Raw genomic sequence first — 20,140 nt, forward strand, 5'->3', positions numbered from 1 at the left:
TGGAGGGATGCCACACCATTATTCCACATGAAATTCTGTTACCTATTACCTTACCTTACCTATTGTTCACCTAATACCATTTTTTTGCACTATTGGTTAGAGCCTGTAAGTAAGCATTTCACTGTAAGGTCTACACCTGTTGTATTCGGCGCACGTGACAAATACACTTTGATTTGATTTGATTTTGTTGATGGTGGTGGAAAACGCTTTCTCAGGCACTGCTCCAGAATCTCCATAAGTGTTCAATTGGATTGAGATCTGGTGACTGAGACACACACACACACACACACACACACACACACACACACACACACACACACACACACACACACACACACTAAACCCCCGTATGCACTTTTGAGACCCCTCTTTCAAAGTCACTGAGATCTCTTCTTTTAGCCAAGGTAGCCAAAATAATGGGCAACCGAACATTTTTATACATGACCCTAAGCATGATGGGATGTTTCAATTGCTTACCTAACTCAGGAACCACCTGTGTGGAAGCACCTGCTTTCAATATATGTTGTATCCCTCATTTACTCAAGTGTTTCCTTTATTTTGTCAGTTACCTATCCATGCCATGATGAATGTGTTCCACACTGTTAGATATATATGTGAGTATCATTTCACAGTTGGGTTGCATGATTTCATATGCTCCCTCCAGAAACATTGTCACGCAAACTATGAATTCTGGATAATCATATTTGTATGTTTCAGTATCATTTTCCATTGACTGGGAGAGACAGAGCGTTTTAAAGAAAGAGCGTTAGAAAGAAAAAAGAGAGAGAGAAAGAGAGAGTGATAAGAGCAAATAAACATTTGGAGGAAACTGTCATGATGACGTCTTAGTGCGTGGAAATAAGAAGCAGAGGCAACACGGACTGCATCCGTACTGAAACACACACAAAACACTCTCTCTCTTGTGTGGACTTGCCCATACCTCCCGTCTTTAACCTCACATCTGGCAGTGGAAAGTCATCACATTAAGAAGCGTGGTCTAGGCTTCTTCATGAAACCTCTCCAAGGAGTGGGTGGACGCTAGTCTCTGATCTCTGTTTAAGTGGGACAGCATTCTGGATAAACTCAGAGTGTAATCGGAATCTGTGGTTTTAACAGCTAATGTTACAATGATTAGAAAGATATAAGGTTATCATGGAAATGGAGAAAATTAAAAAAATTAAAACCCCAACGACTGGAAAAAATGTGTGTTGTGTCTGGGTTGTGATGAGTCATGCTGTGCTACACAACACTTTCTCTCCCTCCTGCAAGGACAGAAGTAGATAATATCACTGATTTGATGTGTTGTGTGATACTTCTGTGACAGTTTACAATATAAGATCTTCTTTACTTAGCTCTCAGCCTCTAGAGGGTCTGTTCCTCGACAGCATAGTTAAAGGGAGGGCCCTTGAATGTATTATTCCACCAACGTGTGGGGGGACACACTGTAAGGACCTCCTACTTTCACTTGATCTCTGGGGTCTCATGGTTCAGTAAGTCACACAACTATACAGATGTAGGATCTTCATTTGAGCCAGTTGGTTACAGCAGGAAAATAATCCCTTAGCACCAGGAAATGTGAATTATTATATGTATTATAATTAATGGACATTTTTGTAGGGGTACAGTGCATTCGGAAAGTATTCAGACCCCTTGACCTTTTTCACATTTTGTTACGTTACAACCTTATTCTAAAATGTATTAAATAAAATATTTTTCTCATCAATCTAAGGTAGTTGTTGTGAAATTGTTAGGTTATATTACTTGTTAGATATTACTGCATGGTCGGAACTAGAAGCACAAGCATTTCGCTACACTTGCATTAACATCTGCTAACCATGTGTATGTGACAAATACATTTGATTTGATTTGATTTGATCTACACACAATACCCCATATTGACAAAGTGAAAACAGGTTTTTAGAAATTTCAGCAAATGTATTAATAATACAGAAATACGTTATTTACATAAGTATTCAGACCCTTTGCTATGAGACTCTCATCATTCTTAAATGGAAGAAGTTTGGGACCACCAAGCCTCTTCCTAGAGCTAGCCACCAAACCAAACTGAGCAATCGGGGAGAAGGGCCTTCTTCAGGAAGGTGACCAAGAACCCGATGGTCACCCTGACAGAGCTTCAGAGTTCCACTGTGGAGATGGGAGAACCTTCCAGAAGGACAACCATCTCTGCAGCACTCCACCAATCAGGCCTTTATGGTAGAGTGGCCAGACGGAAGCCAATCCTCAGTAAAAGGCACATGACAGCCCACTTGGAGTTTGCCAAAAGGCACCTAAAGACTCTTAGACCATGAGAAACAAGAGTCTGGTCTGATGAAACCAAGATTGAACTATTTGGCCTGAATGCCAAGCGTCACATCAGGAGGAAACCTGGCACCATCCCTACGGTGAAGCATGGTGGTGGCAGCATCATGCTGTGGGGATGTTTTTCAGCGGCAGGCACTGGGAAACTAGTCAGGATCGAGGGAAAGATGAACAGAGCAAAGTACAGAGAGATTCCTGATGAAAACCTGCTCAGGACCTCAGACTGGGACGAAGGTTCACCTTCCAAAAGGACAATGACCCTAAGCACACAGCCAAGACAACGCAGGAGTGGCTTCAGGAAAAGTCTCTGAATGTCCTTGAGTGGCCCAGCCAGAGCCTGGACTTGAATACGATCGAACGTCTCTGGAGAGACCTGAAAATAGCTGTGCACCGATGCTCTCCATCCAACCTGACACAGCTTGAGAGGATCTGCAGAGAAGAATGGGAGAAACTCCCCAAATACACGTGTGCCAAGCTTGTAGCATCATACCCAAGAAGACTCGAGGCTGTAATCGCTGCCAAAGGTGCTTCAACAAAGTACTGAGTAAAGGGTCTGAATACTTATGTAAATGTGATATTTCCGTTTTAATTTTTTTTATAGATTTGCAAACATTTCTAAAAACCTGTTTTTGCTTTCTCATTATGTGGTATTGTTTGTAGATTGATGAGGGGAAAAACAATTTAATCAATTTTAGAATAAGGCTGTAATGTAACAAAATGTGGAAAAAGTCAAAGGGTCTGAATACTTTCCGAATGCACTGTAGATACATTTTTCTTAATGGAAAATCAAGTTTGAAATTTCAGTGTAGAAATTACAAACTTTAGAAGCCTTTTTAAAACTCAAATACACTACAAGTTATTCTGCAACAGGGGGATCAAATGATGATCCTACATCTGTAGTTCGATATGACCCTTATTTCACTGTGTTGGTAATGATTCACATCTGGTGGTTTCACATCTGTTTATAATAGCTCTCACCCCCCACAGCGTTCGTATGACACCATTAGATTTAAAGCTATTTGTGCTTTATTTTCATATAATTTCACAACATGTCATGAATTAGTTCTCATTTCTGTAATGGCTTCAACAAACAATATTTGAAGGTGAAATAAAAGCCATATACAAGTCAAATACTGTACTTCATTTATTTGTTTGGAGAGAAAAAAATAATTTCCAGTGCTTTCTTAATATAATAGATTACATTCATGTTTCCCAGCGGGAACTTCAGTTGTGGAATTCGTAACAACGTACATTTTATCCTAGTTTATTTGGCGCTATAAAGTCGGTTTCCATCCAATTTGCGATAGATTTTCATGCTAATATTCAAAAATATGCTAAAACGATATGTGCATTCCCCCGCCAGGGATGTTTCCATCAAACATACTTTTTTATGGGTAAAAGGCTGTGCTTGAGGACGTAGTGCAGATAAAAAATAACTTCTGCCGTTAAATTCACATGTAGCCTACCGAATGAAAAATGGGTTTCCATCGCATTTTGAACTCTACTGATGGAGTAGGAAATGTGCACTCTGATCTTGGAACATGCGCTCTAGCCAACAGCTCGCAGATACAGTGCGGCAGGCTACCAACATTATGCGACTATTAGATAAGAGCAATATTATTTGTATTTGTCAAAAGGCAGCCAAGAATCGATCATCATCACCAGAAGAAGACCCTCGATATTTATTGGAAAGGAGCAACACCTTGCACATTTACCACCCTGTGAAGTTCATCATAATGTATTTAATCTGTAGCCTAATAAACTGCATACTTTCCCGAGTCGTAGTGGGAGAACCACAATTTATCATGGCGTGACTTCAAGTTTACTTCGATAGGATGGTTATTACATCAATATTTGCGCATAAAAGGTGTTTCCACTGCCATTTCTCGCATAACTAATTTTACCGACACAAAAAATTCCCACCTTGTATACCGTAATTTGTTTTGTCTACATTTGGAAGGTTTACCGAAACAGTTTCCATCATTAATGTTTTACCTGACGTACTTTACTCGCATAAAACGATTGAATGGAAACCTGGTTAGTGACATACATTCATTGATTATCTCTACATCTCATCCTACAACATACTCAACATGTCCTTCAAAATAGATATAGAAAATAAATAATAAGAAAATAATAATAAGATAATATTGTAATAAGACATAAATAGGTAAAAAACGAATATTTTAAATACAAAGCAATACACAAATATTAAAGTAAACATTAAAGATATGTTGATACTGTGCATTCTCTCAACAACCCTGTGCACATGATTTGAAAAGACAATCCCCTCATTCATAGCTTAAAAAACAATATTTACTGGAAAAACATACTAACTATAATCCTGAGCGATAAAAACAGTGCTATTTCATCCAAGAGAGAAAAATGCTAAAGTAACAGTACAACCCATAACCCACGATGACCAATACTTTTAAACATATTTTTCCAACATTACAAGACACATTATTATTTTACATTTTGAATCCCCCTTCCATGCAGGAGGCCTTTTGCATTTTGGTAAGCCCTCATTGTAAATAAGAATTTGTTCTTAACTGACTTGCCTAGTTAAATAAAAATCAAATAAAAAAATCAATAGAATTCTGGAAAGAAAATCCTTGCAGCTCAAAACCAGTTGGAAGGCTAGGTAGAGTATAAAGGAGTGGAATAATCTTCTGTGATGAGCAGGGAGTCGGACTGAATCAGATTCAGACAAATATACGGCGTCTCCCACATGGTCTTCCCCACTACTCCATCTCTCTGACAGGTGGTGGGATGATGGGTTGATCCCAGTTAACTCCAGATCCCCAGGATCTATTCAATCAACCCCTACCAAATGAGTCCCAGATCTAGCCCTCAGCATGTGTCTATGAAGACAGGAGTGTCTATATCCAATAGAATCTACAGGTATAATTTTGGACCTATGATGCCCAGGTATGTGGCGGTGTAGGTGGTGTTGATCCTGGCAATAGGGGAGACAGTGACTGTGAGGTTGTCGGAGGCTGCTAGATCCACAGCCCTGCCCAGGAACCCTGTGCTGAGGGAGGTGGTGGTCATCCTTACTTCCAGCAGGACTCTGTTGTTCTTGTTCACTCTCACTATGTGCTGTCCAGACACCTCTGGTGACTCCAGAGTCACCTGAAGATACAGGAAGTAACAACCATCCTGGTTGATGGTCAGGGATCCGTCCTTTAGGGAGACAAAATGATTCGCCTTGGACTGCGTCTTCCACTTGATCACACTTCTCACCACCGAGACATCATTATCTGTGGATGATAAATTGAAAACTGGCATCAGTAATGTGGCTAGAATTGGAATATAAATGAATTGTGACTATATCGAAAAATTCAAAGAGACAACTTTCTAAGAACTCTCACCGTCTATACTTGTGGGTTCAAAGGTGAGCATTTGCCATGGCACTCTTTGTGGCTCCAGGGGTATGCTCTGCGGAGACAGAGATAACTCATCATTAGTCACTGATCTCTCTACTCATTGAAGTAATGGTGGGCATCCAAGCAGCACGACTCAAATCCTAACAGTAAAACAAAGAAGGGTTGTGGTTAATTCCATTTCAATTCCAGTCAATTCAAAAAGTAATATTCCTCATTGAAAAGCACTGAAGATAATTGAAACTGAAATTTGAATTTCAGTGTACTTCCTGAATTGACTGGAATTGAAATATAATTATCCCCAACCCTGGAACAAAGTATGATCTTCAAACTATCATTTTTATCTGTGACAGGGTACTAACTACAGCTGTTGTCTATGTTTCCTTGGGGCCCTATTTAGGGAAGCACAGGCAGGAAGGTATAAAAGCGGAGGGGAGGGGATGGGGTTAGCATCAAACGATTGGATTTAATACTTTCTTGTGCACTGCTCAGCGACGCAAACAACAACGTTTCCATCAGAAACGATTACGGATACCATCCAACACAGCATTTCTCGCAAGCTCTATGGAATGCCTTTAGACCCGGCTTATTGATAAATTAAATAATAATAAAGGTGTCTAGATTTGGGCTAGATGTTGCATGCCTTTCACATTTAGGAATGAATTTGAACTAGTTGCCTCATTTAACACTTACTAATGGAGTATGCCACTGTAACAGTGTAGGTTCCGTCCCTCTCTTCGCCCCAACCTGGGCTCGAACCAGGGACCCTTGCACACATCAACAACTGACACCCCACGAAGCATCGTTACCCATCGCGCCACAAAAGCCGCGGCCCTTGCAACGCAAGGGGCAACCCTACTTCAAGTCTCAGAGCGGGTGACGTCACTGATTGACTCGCTATTAGCGCGCACCACCGCTAACTAACTAGCCATTTCACATCGGTTACACTCACCCCCCCTTTGACCTCCTCCTTTTTCCGCAGCAACCAATGATCCGGGTCAACAGCATCAATGTAACCGTGTAGGTTCCGTCCCTCTCTTCGCCCAAACCTGGGCTCGAACCAGGGACCCTTGCACACATCAACAACTGACACCTCACGAAGCATCGTTACCCATCGCGCCACAAAAGCCGCGGCCCTTGCAGCGCAAGGGGCAACCCTACTTCAAGTCTCAGAGCGGGTGACGTCACCGATTGAAACGCTATTAGCGCGCACCACCGCTAACTAACTACCCATTTCACATCGGTTACACCACACTTTCATGATCGTAAAACAGAGATTGAAATCTGATTTCAGAGAAGGAAAATCTGCACAGTGGCATTTCCCTGCATGTGGATATGATGTTATGACATGTCACCTTTCCCTGCAGTGCGGTGAGGCTGGTGGTTGAGCCCTCTACTGTCTGAGAGCCTGGAGGATGATACGTCAGACAGAGAAAGCGGGACTGACGAGGTATGGCCTAGCCTAGGCTCAGGTCCCTTCCTAGATGCATTCAAGTGTTTGGATTCTATTCAAAATGATCTATTGCCGGGTTTCCAAAAATCGGTCCTGGGTCCCCCCACGGGTACACGTTTAGATTTTTGCCCTATCACCACAGCTTATTAAAATAATCAAGCTTTGATTATTTGAATCAGCTGTGTAGAACTAGGGCAAAAACCAAAACGTGTACCCCAGGGAGACCCCAGGCCTGAGTTTTGGGAAACCCTGGTCTATTGTATATCCTATTGGCAGGCCATGTATATCATGATGATGATGATATTATGACTGCTCTCTGTCTTGGAGGGGGCAAAAATGAACAAAACGTTTGCATGGGACATGTTAAAACATGTTTTGAGGTTGGAAACATGTTTAAACCCATCTTGTGGTTAGCTTACCGGAGATGTGTCTGCTGTTGGTCTTGGAGCTGAAACTATTTCTGGCAGAGGCTGGGGGAGGGAGATAGGACAATCGTCATGATATTTCCGCTCAGTAACTATGTTGTAAGTAGCAACATTTGCCCGAGAAAAACATTTGTATTCTACTCTTGGCTATATGAAACAGTATTAATATGATACACACAGTGATCATTCAGTAGCACACACCCAGCCCTTTCATATTGGAGAACAGGGTTCTGATGTCACCAGTACTAAACCACACATAGTGATGCGTTTCCCCCACCAGCTGTGATGCTACTGAAACCACTTCAGAGGCTTGTACTCAACAGGTGCAATAGGCAGGTGTTACCACAGCTACAATACACTGCTTTATTGACACACATTGATCCAACTTCAAGATCTCATCTTATTTTTTACACAAAGTGAGCTACAATACATATCTCAGATTTAATTCAACTTGATTTCACTAACTATGTCCCTCCCTAAGTCGTGATGGTCAGGGGCTCTTTTTTCAATAAAAAACTAGCAACAGCATTGCATAGTTAACACACCAGAGAGTGTGTAAGTGTGTGTCTATGCAGGTTAGCAGTCTTACCAGTGCGTGTGGCCTGGTGATGACGAGGAGGGTGATGGAGACCACGTGGCTGACGGTGAGGAGACCGACCCAGAGAAGGAGTCCACTGACCAGGCGCCGCTGGCTCCCCTGGGCCCCCGGGCTATGATGGTGGCAGTTCTCTGAAACCTCACAGCGATCCATCGACTGCTGCGGCATCATCAATCTGCAGCGTCCGGCCGTGGGGGGGAGAGAGGCTCGGGTAGAGCAACCTCAGTCCCCTGAGATGCAGCAGAGGGAGTGCAGGAAGAGAGAGAGATGGAGCCGCTGTGTGATTGTCCTCTTGGCTTCCTCTGCTGTGAAACCTCAGAACACTGCTGTGTGTGTGTTGTGTCTGTATCCGACGAGGACGTCTTTATGTCTGTGTTCTGCTCTGTGTTCCTCTGTAGCTGTCCAGGACAGGAGGCAGGTCGGGCTGGTACTTTCCTGAGTGACTGAAGGAAAACAAAGAGACTAGATAACTCTTCACGTAGGGGACTGGCCCTCCTACTATTCACACTACTCTCATAGAGAAAGAGGAACACCACTCACAACCAATGAGAAAACGAGGGCGTGATAAACATTGACCTTTAAGTGAAAATGAGTCAGTCACATCCTTCCCCTAAATAGATTTTACAATGTGATTTGTCAGCTACTACTATAAATCAAATTGAACCAATAGATTTTGATAGTGTTTTGGCACTGTTCAATGTGAGTCCATTCACTTTTCTGATTTGTCAGTGCGTAATTCGCTTTCTTTTTCTATTCTCTTCCTCTTTCTCTTTCTGTGCGAAAGTACTGTAGTAAAATACAGGTCAAGTCAACATATTCAAACCCCACTCTACAGCACATTAATATGATAACATGTCACAAGGTTGTGTTTCACATGTTTGCATCTCTAAAATCTCCCAGTCTCAGCTGCATGCCAGGCTGTGCTGTGCACCTCTTATGGTTTCACTTTGGTTACTTGTGGCTGACCTGGGGAAAGTTTCCGGACCACACAACAGGGTTAAGGTGTCAATCTTGGTATTTGAGTACACTGACCTGGTTAGTGATGACAAAGGCCAAAACAACACCTACACATATGATGATTAGATGGACATTATGGAACAAAACACTTCCCTAAGTGAAAGTTGGATACTACTATCTGTTTCTAATGTTGTTTAGGTTGTAATGGAAATAACTGACCTTTCCTTTCTCATGGCATTTGAGCAATAGGCTTTGTAATATACTAGCACACAGGAATGCGGGTAAAATAACCATGTTTATCTGATGTAATGGGTCAAGTGTAAAGTACAGATGACGACATGTAGTAATTAGTAACAGAGCAGCCCTCAGGCACTACAGGTAAGTATATGCATGACATCTCTCTTTCTTTGGATCATTTGTTTCTCAAAACAATGTTCTTTCAACTCAGTGTTTCACATTGCAAACAATATGCAAACAAACGTTGCTTTTTTTTCTTGGTAATATAGACATCACAATAGTCATTACATTGTTATTATTAATGTCTTGTCAATGTTTTATTTTTTCTTCTATTTTGATTTTTGTTTGTTTTTCAACAGTCTCTGTTTGAACTACAAACACTGACAGAATTGGCATTCTGATAGGTCTTCCATAACGAGTTGAATTCACTGGTGTGTCAGTGTTTACATTGTTGCTTTACATTGTTTGTTTTGGTGTTGTTGGTGCTGGAGAACACACAGGTGAGTAGTTTTCTTCCAGGCTGACACTTGTTTCAGGTTCTCCTTCCACTGGATGAGGTACGTCCAGAGTGTCTCTCTGGGTGTGTTGTTTCATATGTTTTTTAACAGGTGTCTCCGGTTCCTTCAGTAGATTCTCTCATTTTGTGTTTGTACTATGTATGACCTTGGCTGGTCATGTTTTCCAAATCAAATCGCTGGTTGCCATTTGTTGTCTTGTCTGTTCCTGACTCATTCTCCTTCCTTCATGACCAAAAGCTTACATGTGCTTTGGTCAAGGTAGTGTTTTGTCTCATTTGTCTGCTTGTGAGCCTGCTCCTGATATGCTGATAGAGTCCTGGATTTAACAATCTCTCTGACTTCAAAATCTTTGTCTGCAGCCTCCTTCCCATCAGTAGGTGTGCAGGTGAGAGACCTACTCCATCCAGGGGTGTGTTTCTTTACTCAATGAGAGTATGTAACAGCCTTATTCTAAAATTGATTAAATAGTTTTTCCTCATCAATCTACACACAACACCCCATAAAGACAAAGTAAAAAAAAGGTCAGATATTTTTTGGGGGAAATAAAATGAAAAACTGAAATCACATTGACTTAAGTATTCAGACCATTTACTCAGTACTTTGTTGAAGCACCTTTGGCAGTGATAACAGCCTTGAGTCTTCTTGGGTATGATGCTGCAAGCTCGGCACACCTGTATTTGGGGAGTTTCCCCCATTCTTCTCTGCAGATCCTCTCAAGCTCTGTCAGGTTGGATCGGGAGCGTCGCTGCACAGCTATTTTCAGGTCTCTCCAGAGACGTTCGATCGGGTTCAAGTACATGCTCTGGCTGGGCCATTCAAGGACATTCAGAGACTTTTCCTGAAGCCACTCCTGCGTTGTCTTGGCTGTGTGCTTAGTGTATTTGTCCTTTTGGAAGGTGAACCTTCGCCCCAGTCTGAGGTCCTGAGCGCTTCGGAGCAGGTTTTCATCAAGGATCTCTCTCTACTTTGCTCTGTTCATCTTTTCCTTGACCCTGACTAGTCTCACAGTCCCTGCTGCTGAAAAACATCCCCACAGCATGATGCTGACACCACCATGCTTCACCGTAGAGATGGTGGCAGGTTTCCTTCAGACGTGACACTTGGCATTCAGGCCAAAGAGTTCCATCTTGGTTTCATCAGACCAGAGAATCTTGTTTCTCATGGTCTGAGTCCTTTAGTTGCCTTTTCGCAAACACCAAGTGGGCTGTCATGGGCCTTTTACTGAGGAGTGGCTTCCGTCTGGCCACTCTACCATAAAGGCCTGATTAGTGGAGTGCTGCAGATATGGTTGTCCTTCTGGAAGGTTCTCCCATCTCCAAAGAGGAACTCTGAACTCTGGAGCTCATTCAGAGTGACCATCAGGTTCTTTGTCACCTCCCTGACCAAGGCCCTCCTCCCCCGATTGCTCAGTCTGGCCAGGCGGCCAGGTCTAGGAAGAGTCTTGGTGGTTACAAACTTCTTCCATTTAAGAATGGAGGCCATTGTGTTCTTGAGGACCTTCGATGCTGCAGAAATGTTTTGGTACCCTTCCCCAGACCTGTGCCTCAACACAATCCTGTCTTGGAGTACTACGAAAAATTCCTTCGACCACATGGCTTGGTTTTTGCTCTGACATGCACTGTCAACCTTGAGACCATATATAGGCAGGTGTGTGCCATTTCCAAATCATGTCCAATCAATTGAATTTACCACAGGTGGACTCCAATCCAGTTGTAGAACCATCTCAAGGATGATCAATGGAAACAGGATGCACCTGAGCTCAATTTCGTGTCTCATAACAAAGGGTCTGAATTTGTTATGTAAATAAGGTATTTCTGTTTAATTTTTTTTATACATTTGCAAGAATTTCTAAAAACATGTTTTCGATTTCTCATTATGGGGTATTGTGTGTAGATTGAGGAGAAAAATACAATTAATCAAATTTAGAATAAAGCTGTAACATAACAAAATATGGAAAATGTCAAGGGGTCTGAATATTTTCCAAATGCACTGTATGTGGGCCGACAGGTAGCCTAGTGGTTAGAGACAGGTAGCCTAGTGGTTAGAGCGTCGGGCCAGTAACCGAAAGGTTGCTAGATAGAATCCCTGAGCTGACAAGGTAAAAATCTGTCATTCTGCCCCTGAACAAGGCAGTCAACCCACTGTTCCTAGGCCATCATTGTAAATAAGAATTTGTTCTTAACTGACTTGCCTAGTTAAATAAAGGTTAAAAAAATGTTGCTTTTTATAACGGGTTCTTCAGTCTGAACTACTCTCTCAGCTTGGCCGTTTGACTGTGGAAATCTAGGGCTCGACGTGACATGTTTGAACTCTCGGCTGGTAGAAAAGTCTTGACTCACAAAACATTTCTTGACTCACAAGCTGTCTTCCATTGTTGGGGCACAAAACGTTGAGCACCCCATTCCTTGCGAAGATCGACTTAGTGCTGCAATTATGTGTTTACTTGCTGTCCCACTGAACTTGGAGATTTCTGGGTATTTTGTAGTAATCCACACATAGTAGAAATTCTGTGTCATTGTAATGGAAGAGGTCCACTCTAACTTTGGCCCAAGCTTTCTCTTATATTGGATGGGACATGAGCGGCTGTTTGGTTGTTGTTTTTGTGTTTGTTGCAGACTGCACATTTTGTTACATCTTCAATCTGTTTAGCCATGCCTGGCCAGAACAGAACATCCCTTGCTCGTTCCTTACATTTTACAATTCCCATGTATGCTTCATGGATTTTTCAGATTTCTTCTCATTTTCTGAGGGACAACAAGTTTTAACTTTTGAACAGCAGTCCATCTGAGTATTCAAGTCCTCTCTGAAGGTGCAGTGGTGCTGTATTTCCTTTGCAACTTTCCCTCTAGTGTCTGGCCATTCTTTTAAAACTGTTTCTGTGACCAGTTTTAACTCTTCACCTTCTGCTTTAGCTGTTTTGAATTGCAGCAGTTTCTCCTCTGAAACAGGAGGTTTTTGATCGATGTAGTTTACATCCAGCTCACCATCCAGCAATTTCTCTCTCTAATCCTTCAGGTATGCTCGGCTCAGTGCATCAGCCACGTGTATCTCCTTTCCTGGTTTGTTAGTCACATGTAGACTGTGTCTCTGTAGTCTCATCAGCATTCTCTGCAGTCTGGCTGGTACTTTCTGGAGCGACTTCTTGAAGATTGTTTCCAAGGGTTTGAGGTCTGACTCCACCTGGATCTGTTTTTCATACAGGTATTGATGAAACTTCTTGCAGCCATACACTATCGCCGTTAGCTCTTTTTCAATTTGAGCGTATCTCTTTTGAGAGTCTGTGAGGGATCTTGACCCGTATGCGATTGGCTGACCATCTTACAGGATCACAGCTCCCAAGCCTTCTGAGCTTGCATCCACAGATAGTCATGGTTTTTTAATTAATTTTTTTACATCATAGTACTTTAACACTGGCGCATTGCTGACAAGCTAATCAAATGGCTATTTGCATTGCCCCCCCCCCTTTTACGCTGCTGCTACTCTGTTTATTATATATGCATAGTCACTTTAACTCTACCTACATGTACATATTATCTCGACTAACCGGTGCCCCCACACATTAACTCTGTATCGGTACCCTCTGTATATAGCCTCGCTACTGTTATTTTACTGCTGCTTTTTAATTATTTGTAACTTTAATTTTATATTTTTTTACTTATCTATTTTGTACTGAACACATTATTCTTAACTGCATTGTGGTTAAGGTCTTGTAAGTAAGCATTTCACTGTAAGGTACCTTTTGTATTCGGCGCATGTAACAAATTTGATTTGATTTTAAGTGTTTTCATGCTTTTGAAGCTCTGTTCATGTGCAGAGTCCAAGTCCCACTGAATGTCTCCTTCCAGCAGTTGTCTCAGTGGTGCGCTGACATCTGAGAGATTTGGGATGAACTTTGTGATATACTGCAACATTCCCATGAACCTCTGAAGCGCTGCTTTGTCCTCTGGCCCTGGCCTTTCTTGTATTGCTCCGACCTATTCGGAAGCTGGTTTCAGGTCTTCTTTGCTTAACACATGTCCAATGTAGAGAATTTCTGTCATTCTGATTTTGCATTTGTCCATATTCAATTTCAAGTTGATGCTTCTCAGTCTGTCTAGCAGCTATCTCAGTCTCCGGTCGTGCTGCTCTGTGTCATCACCCAAGACAAGAATGTCATCCATGATGTTTACGACACCTTTCAGACCTTTCGAATGCGGTGCGAGGCACCTCTGGAGCGGACGCGATTCCAAACAGCAGTCTCTTGAATGAATACCTCCCAAATGGCGTATTGACGTGTAGTTAGGAGCTCTCTTCATCCAGTTGGATTTCCACATTATTTATTACGAGATTTTGTGAATTATTTTTCCCAAAAACAATGCTTTTAGTTTTTGAAATATTTAGGACTAACTTATTCCTTGCCACCCATTCTGAAAACAACTGCATCTCTTTAAGTGCTGCAGTGATTTAACTCGCTGTAGTAGCTGATGTGTATACTGTTGAGTCATCCGCATACATAAATACGCATACATTATTCAAAGCCAGTGGAATGTCATTGGTAAAGAATGAAAAAGTAAGGGGCCTAGACAGCTGCCCAGGGGAATTCCTGATTTTACCTGGATTATGTTGGAGAGGCTTCCATTAAAGATCACCCTCTGTGTTCTGTTAGACAGGTAACTCTTTATCTACAATATAGCAGAGGGAGTAAAGCCATAATACAAGTTTTTCCAGCAGCAGACTGTCAAAAGCCTAAGTGAAATCTAACAAAATAGCTCCTACAATCTTTTTATTATCAATTTCTCTGAGCCAATCATCAGTCATTTGTGTAAGTTCCGTGCTTGTTGAATGTCCTTCCTTATAGGCATGTTGAAAGTCTGTCAGTTTGTTTACAGTAAAATAGCATTGTATCTGGTCAAACAGGCTGACTGATCGGCTATTTGAGCCAGAAAAGGGGGCTTTACTATTCTTGGGTAGACAACAATTTTTTCACCTCTTCCACACTAACTTTACGGATTTCAAAATTACAATGCTTGTCTTTCATAATTTGATCAGTTATATTTGGATGTGTAGTATCAGTGTTTTTTTGCTGGCATGTCATGCCTAAGTTTGCTAATCTTGCCAATGAAACAAATCATTAAAGTAATTGGCAATATCAGTGGGTTTTGTGATGAATGAGCCATCTGATTCAATGAATGATTTGCCTTTTTGCCCAAAATTTAATTTAAGGTGCTCCAAAGTGTTTTATAATTTTTTATATAATTTATCTTTGTGTAATAGTATAGTTTCTTCTTTTTATTCAGTTCGATATGAAGAAAATGATGAGAGATATTAGAAATGTGCGTTGGAGAATGATGAAGTGAGAATTGTATAAGTAAACATAGACTTTCTCAGGAGCAAGAATAACATTGGCTTGGAGTCTGAAAAGGACAGGGGGAATCTTGGAGCTATGTCTTAGTTTATGGGGATTCCAAATGTGATGGAATGAGGAACCAGAGCAGTTTCATTGGTTACATAATCATACCGTAGTTCTGTATTCTTGGTTGATGTACTACACAGCAACAGATTGCTGGGATGGACGCTTCGAAAGTTATGAATTGTAAATAAAATGTATCACTAGCTAGGTTTCCATGCAACTGGCGACAGTTTTTCATGCAAATATTCTAAAATCTGCATTAAAAACAATATGGCATTTTTCCAACAGAGATGTTTCCATCAAATGGACTTGTTGCAGATGTCTCTGTGTGCTGAGGTATAGCACATATAAATACCTTTTGCGGTTAAATTCCCATGTACACATTTTCAACTCTACTGATGGTTTTCTCAAATACAATAATTGCGTTATATAGCGAGTATGCCACTCTGGTATTGGCACGTGCGCACTAGCCAACAGCGCTATCTACGTGTTGTTGGCTAGAGCGCACATATAGACCATGATGAGTTTATTTTTATTATTATTATGGACAAAAGAGTGAGATTGTCAAATGGCAGCCAAGCATCGATTATCATGTTACCAGAAAGAAAACTGGATATTTATTGGAAAGGAGCATCAAGCTCATCACTTTTCACTTTCACAACCCTGTGAAGTTCATCATTTGTTTAGTCTGTAGCCTAATAAACTGCATGCTTTCCCGACGAGTGTAGTGGGAGGACCACCCAACATGTTATCGCGCGACTCCAAATTTACTTTGATATGATGGTTATTATATCAATATTTGCGCATAAAAGCGTTTCCAACGACATTTATCGCATAATACATTTTTACCGAGAAAGATCCCACTTTGTCTAGCATATTGTTTTGTCGACATTTTGAAAAGTTTACAGAAAAATTTTCTGTTTCCATCAGCCGTGTCATTAAAAAATTTTTATCTGACATGTACTTTACTCGCATAAATGGTTGATGAAAAGCTATTCTGGAGTGTGGCCTATGCTACATGTCTGTTAATTTCCCCTCGTTCCTTTCTTTTTTATGACTACTCTACATGCTGTGGCCATAGTTTATTATGTTGCCATGGGGAGGTGGGGCAGAGAGTCCCGTGTAAAAGACAGTTCAGTATCGATGTCAGTTGGCCTGAGCTCAAACGTGACCTTTGGTAGGACATGGTTACCTGTACAAGGCCAGAGTACCATTTATCTGGTTGGGACGTCTGTACCCCATTGAAGTTTACATTTTAAATGGGTTAGGTAAGGGTTATGGTTAAGTTTAGGCTAGGGGTTAAGGTTAGGTTTAGGGTTTATGGTAGGGACATTCCAAGGAACCTGGATAGCACTGACACTCTTAGTGGGGTGGACTGACAGTTGATCAGTGTCATCTGAGGTTTGCTGTACTCAGGGTTGGGTAGGTTCCTTTCTAAATGTAATCCATTACAGTTACCTGTCACGAATTGTAATCAGAAATTTAACTTGTGGATTACCCAAACTCAGTAATGTAATCGGAATAGTTTCAGTTACTTTTGGATTACCTTCACCTTTGAGGCAATAGAAGAAGTCAAAAGGTGCGTCATCAAAGTGGTCTCTGACTTGTAGTCAGACTCACTCAGTTGGAACAAATTTAAACTTGTACTTTTTGTCAATGCTGAATTTAATATCATTGAGAAAACACAGTACCAGTCAAAAGTTTGGACACTTACTCCTTCAATGTTTTTTCTTTATTTGTACTATTTTCTACATTGTAGAATAATAGTGAAGACATCAAAACTATGAAATAACACATATGTAATCATGTAGTAACCAAAAATGTGTTATAAAATACCCTTTGCCTTGATGATAGTTTGCACACTCTTGGAATTCTCTCAACCAGCTTCACCTGGAATAGTTTTCCAACAGTCTTGAAGGAGTTCCCATATATGCTGAGCACTTGTTGGCTGCTTTTCTTTCACTCTGCGGTCCGACTCATCCCAGACCATCTCAATTGGGTTGAGGTCAGGTGATTATGGAGACCAGGTCATCTGATGCAGCACTCCATCACTCTCTTTCTTGGTCAAATAGCCCTTACACAGCCTGGTGTGTTGGGTCATTGTCCTGCTGAAAAACAAATAATAGTCCTACTAAGTGCAAACCAGATGGGATGGCGTATCGCTGCAGAATTTTGTGGTAGCCATGCTGGTTAAGTGTGCCTTGAATTCTAAATAAATCACTGACAGTGTCACCAGCAAAGCACTCCCACACCATCACACCTCCTCCTCCATGCTTCACGGTGGGAAGCACACATTCGGAGATCATCAGTTCACCTACTCTGCATCTCACAAAGACACGGCGGTTGGAACCAAAAATCAAACATTTGGACTCATCAGACCAAAGTACAGATTTCCACCGGTCTAATGTCCATTGCTTGTGTTTCTTGGTCAAAGCAAGTCTCTTCGTCTTATTGGTGTCCTCCAGTAGTGGTTTCTTTGCAGCAATTCGACCATGAAGGCCTGATTCACCCAGTCTCCTCTGAACAGTTGATGTTGAGATGTGTCTGTTACTTGAACTCTGTGAAGCATTTATTTGGGCTGCATTTTCTGAGGCTGGTAACTGTAATTAACTTATCCTCTGCAGCAGAGGTAACTATGTCTTCCTTTCCTGTGGTGGTCCTCAAGAGAGCCAGTTTCATCATAGTGGTTGATGATTTGTGCGACTGCAATTTTCCGTATTGACTGACCTTCATGTCTTAAAGTAATGATGGACTGTCATTTCTCTTTGCTTATTTGAGCTGTACTTGCCATACTATGGACATGGTATTTTTTACCAAATAGGGCTATCTTCTGTATACCACCCCTACCTTGTCACAACACAACTGATTGGCTCAAACACATTATAAAGAAAATAAATTCCACAAATGAACTTTTAATAATGAACACCTGTTAATTGAAATACATTCCAGGTGACTACCTCATGAAGCTGGTTGCGAGAATGCCAAGAGTGTGCAAAGCTGTCAAGGCAAAGGGTGGCTACTTTGAAGAATCTCAAATATGAAATATTTAGATTTGTTTAACACTTTATTTGGTTACTACATGATTCCAAATGTGTTATTTCATAGTTTTGATGTCTTTACTATTATTCTACAATGTAGAAAATAGTAAAAATAAAGAAAAACCCTTGAATGAGTATGTGTGTCCAAACTTTTGACACGTACTGTATGTTTTTGCAAACATATTGTATGAATATAAAGGTAATCCAAGTAGCAATCATCTCTAGTTCTTCAAAAGTATCTGTAATCTGATCACAATATTTTGCTGCTAATGTAACTGATTACTTTTTTGTAATCAGATTACATGTAATAAGTTACTCCCTAATCCTGGCTGTACTGAGTAGCCTACAATTGTTAGGTGTATAGTGGTTATCACTAGGGAGTGTTCTCAGACATGTAAGCCTGGTTAACGAGCTTAACTTTAATCACTGCTAGAGCAGTGGAGGCTGGTGGGAGGAGCTGTAGGAGGACAGGCTCATTGTAATGTCTGGAATGGAATCAATGGAATGGTATCAAACACATCTAACATATGGAAACCACACATTTGACTCTGTTCCATGTATTCCATTCCAGCCATTCGAATGAGTCCGTCGTCCTATATTTCCTCTCACCAGCCTCCACTGTGCTGCAGGCTTCTCATCTCTCCTGGCCCACCGATCACACAGTAAATTACTTTCTACAGCCATCTAGTGGCCATCAAAATTACTGCTAACTGCTTTAGGCTCTTCAATTGAAGACAGACAGTGAATTTATAACCTTTCTATCTAGTCCACTTGCTGGGGTCCGGAATCATCCCATGACCTTTGAGTCTGACATTTGAACAGAAAAAGCGAAGTAAAGGTAGACCTGCAGGGGCGGATTGACCATCTGGCATTTTGGGCAAATGCCAAATGTGCTGGTCAATTTTTTGCCTATTGGTCCTGTCTAACTTAATTTTTTTTCTTCACCTCTACAGATCAATGGTTGAGGGTTTGAAGCTCTATTCAATAAGACAAGGATGTAATGACACAGACCTGTCAGCCTAAATAATTTGCTGTTAGTTCCTTATTTTATTTTCATTTCTTTTCTCACTTTTGTTTCGATCATCTTTTCCTCTCTCACAATACTGTAGTATGGCTGAGCATGTTACGTGAGAGGAAGTACTCTTGCATGCTGTCAGGCTCCTAGCCACGGCTGACTGTAGCATTGCTGAGAATGTTACGTGAGAAGAAGTGACCTTGCAAGCCAGGCTCCTTTCCCACAACTGGTGAGGGACTTGAGAAACATTGGCCTGCGTGTGAGTAAATGTGTTTGATTCATGAACATAGCTGCCTAGTTTGATGTTTCCTGTGCAAGCAGTTGTAGACCAATCATGTAAAACTACTGCACGAATTTGTAGTTATTTTACCTTGTGTAGTCTGTCTCTAATAAACCTTAATATACAATTCTGAAAAGAAGGAGGTGGCAATTTCTGTACTTCTCACCAGGTGGTGGCACTCTCCTACCTCTTGTCCCTGCTATTCCATACTGTGTAAGGAAAAATCTGAGACTGATCAGAAAGTATACATTTGAAGGAATTCTCATCTACAAGACAGTCGTAAGATATATGCTAATAACTGTGTTAGGCCTATACAAACCATTTTAGCAGAGACATTCAGGGTTGGAGATGTGCATTGAATAGACAGGTAGGCATAGGGTCTACTGCATGGTCTCCCATTAGACCTTCACTGACCAGGAAAGTAACTGATGCTGGAGATGCATCCATTTATTTGATCAAAGGAAGGATTAGATATTGTTGGGCAAACAATGACATTTGAAGTGTAAGGCAAAGGGCAACATTTTC

At 41.2% G+C, this 20,140-nt stretch overlaps 1 protein-coding gene across 1 annotated transcript; it reads right to left on the reverse strand.

Moving 5' to 3' along the window:
• Positions 1 to 3,058: 3,058 nt before the first annotated feature.
• LOC123741709 (uncharacterized) lies at positions 3,059 to 9,943 on the reverse strand. The gene is made up of 4 exons (XM_045715411.1): positions 8,173 to 9,943; positions 7,578 to 7,628; positions 5,694 to 5,760; positions 3,059 to 5,582 (listed from the first exon to the last, which is right to left on the reverse strand). The coding sequence occupies exons 1-4, from the start codon at positions 8,350 to 8,352 to the stop codon at positions 5,218 to 5,220; spliced, it is 663 nt and encodes a 220-aa protein (XP_045571367.1). The 5' UTR covers positions 8,353 to 9,943; the 3' UTR covers positions 3,059 to 5,217.
• Positions 9,944 to 20,140: the final 10,197 nt, after the last annotated feature.

This window comes from Salmo salar, chromosome ssa03 (assembly GCF_905237065.1).
Source record: "Salmo salar chromosome ssa03, Ssal_v3.1, whole genome shotgun sequence".
In the NCBI taxonomy this organism is placed as follows: Eukaryota; Metazoa; Chordata; class Actinopteri; order Salmoniformes; family Salmonidae; genus Salmo; species Salmo salar.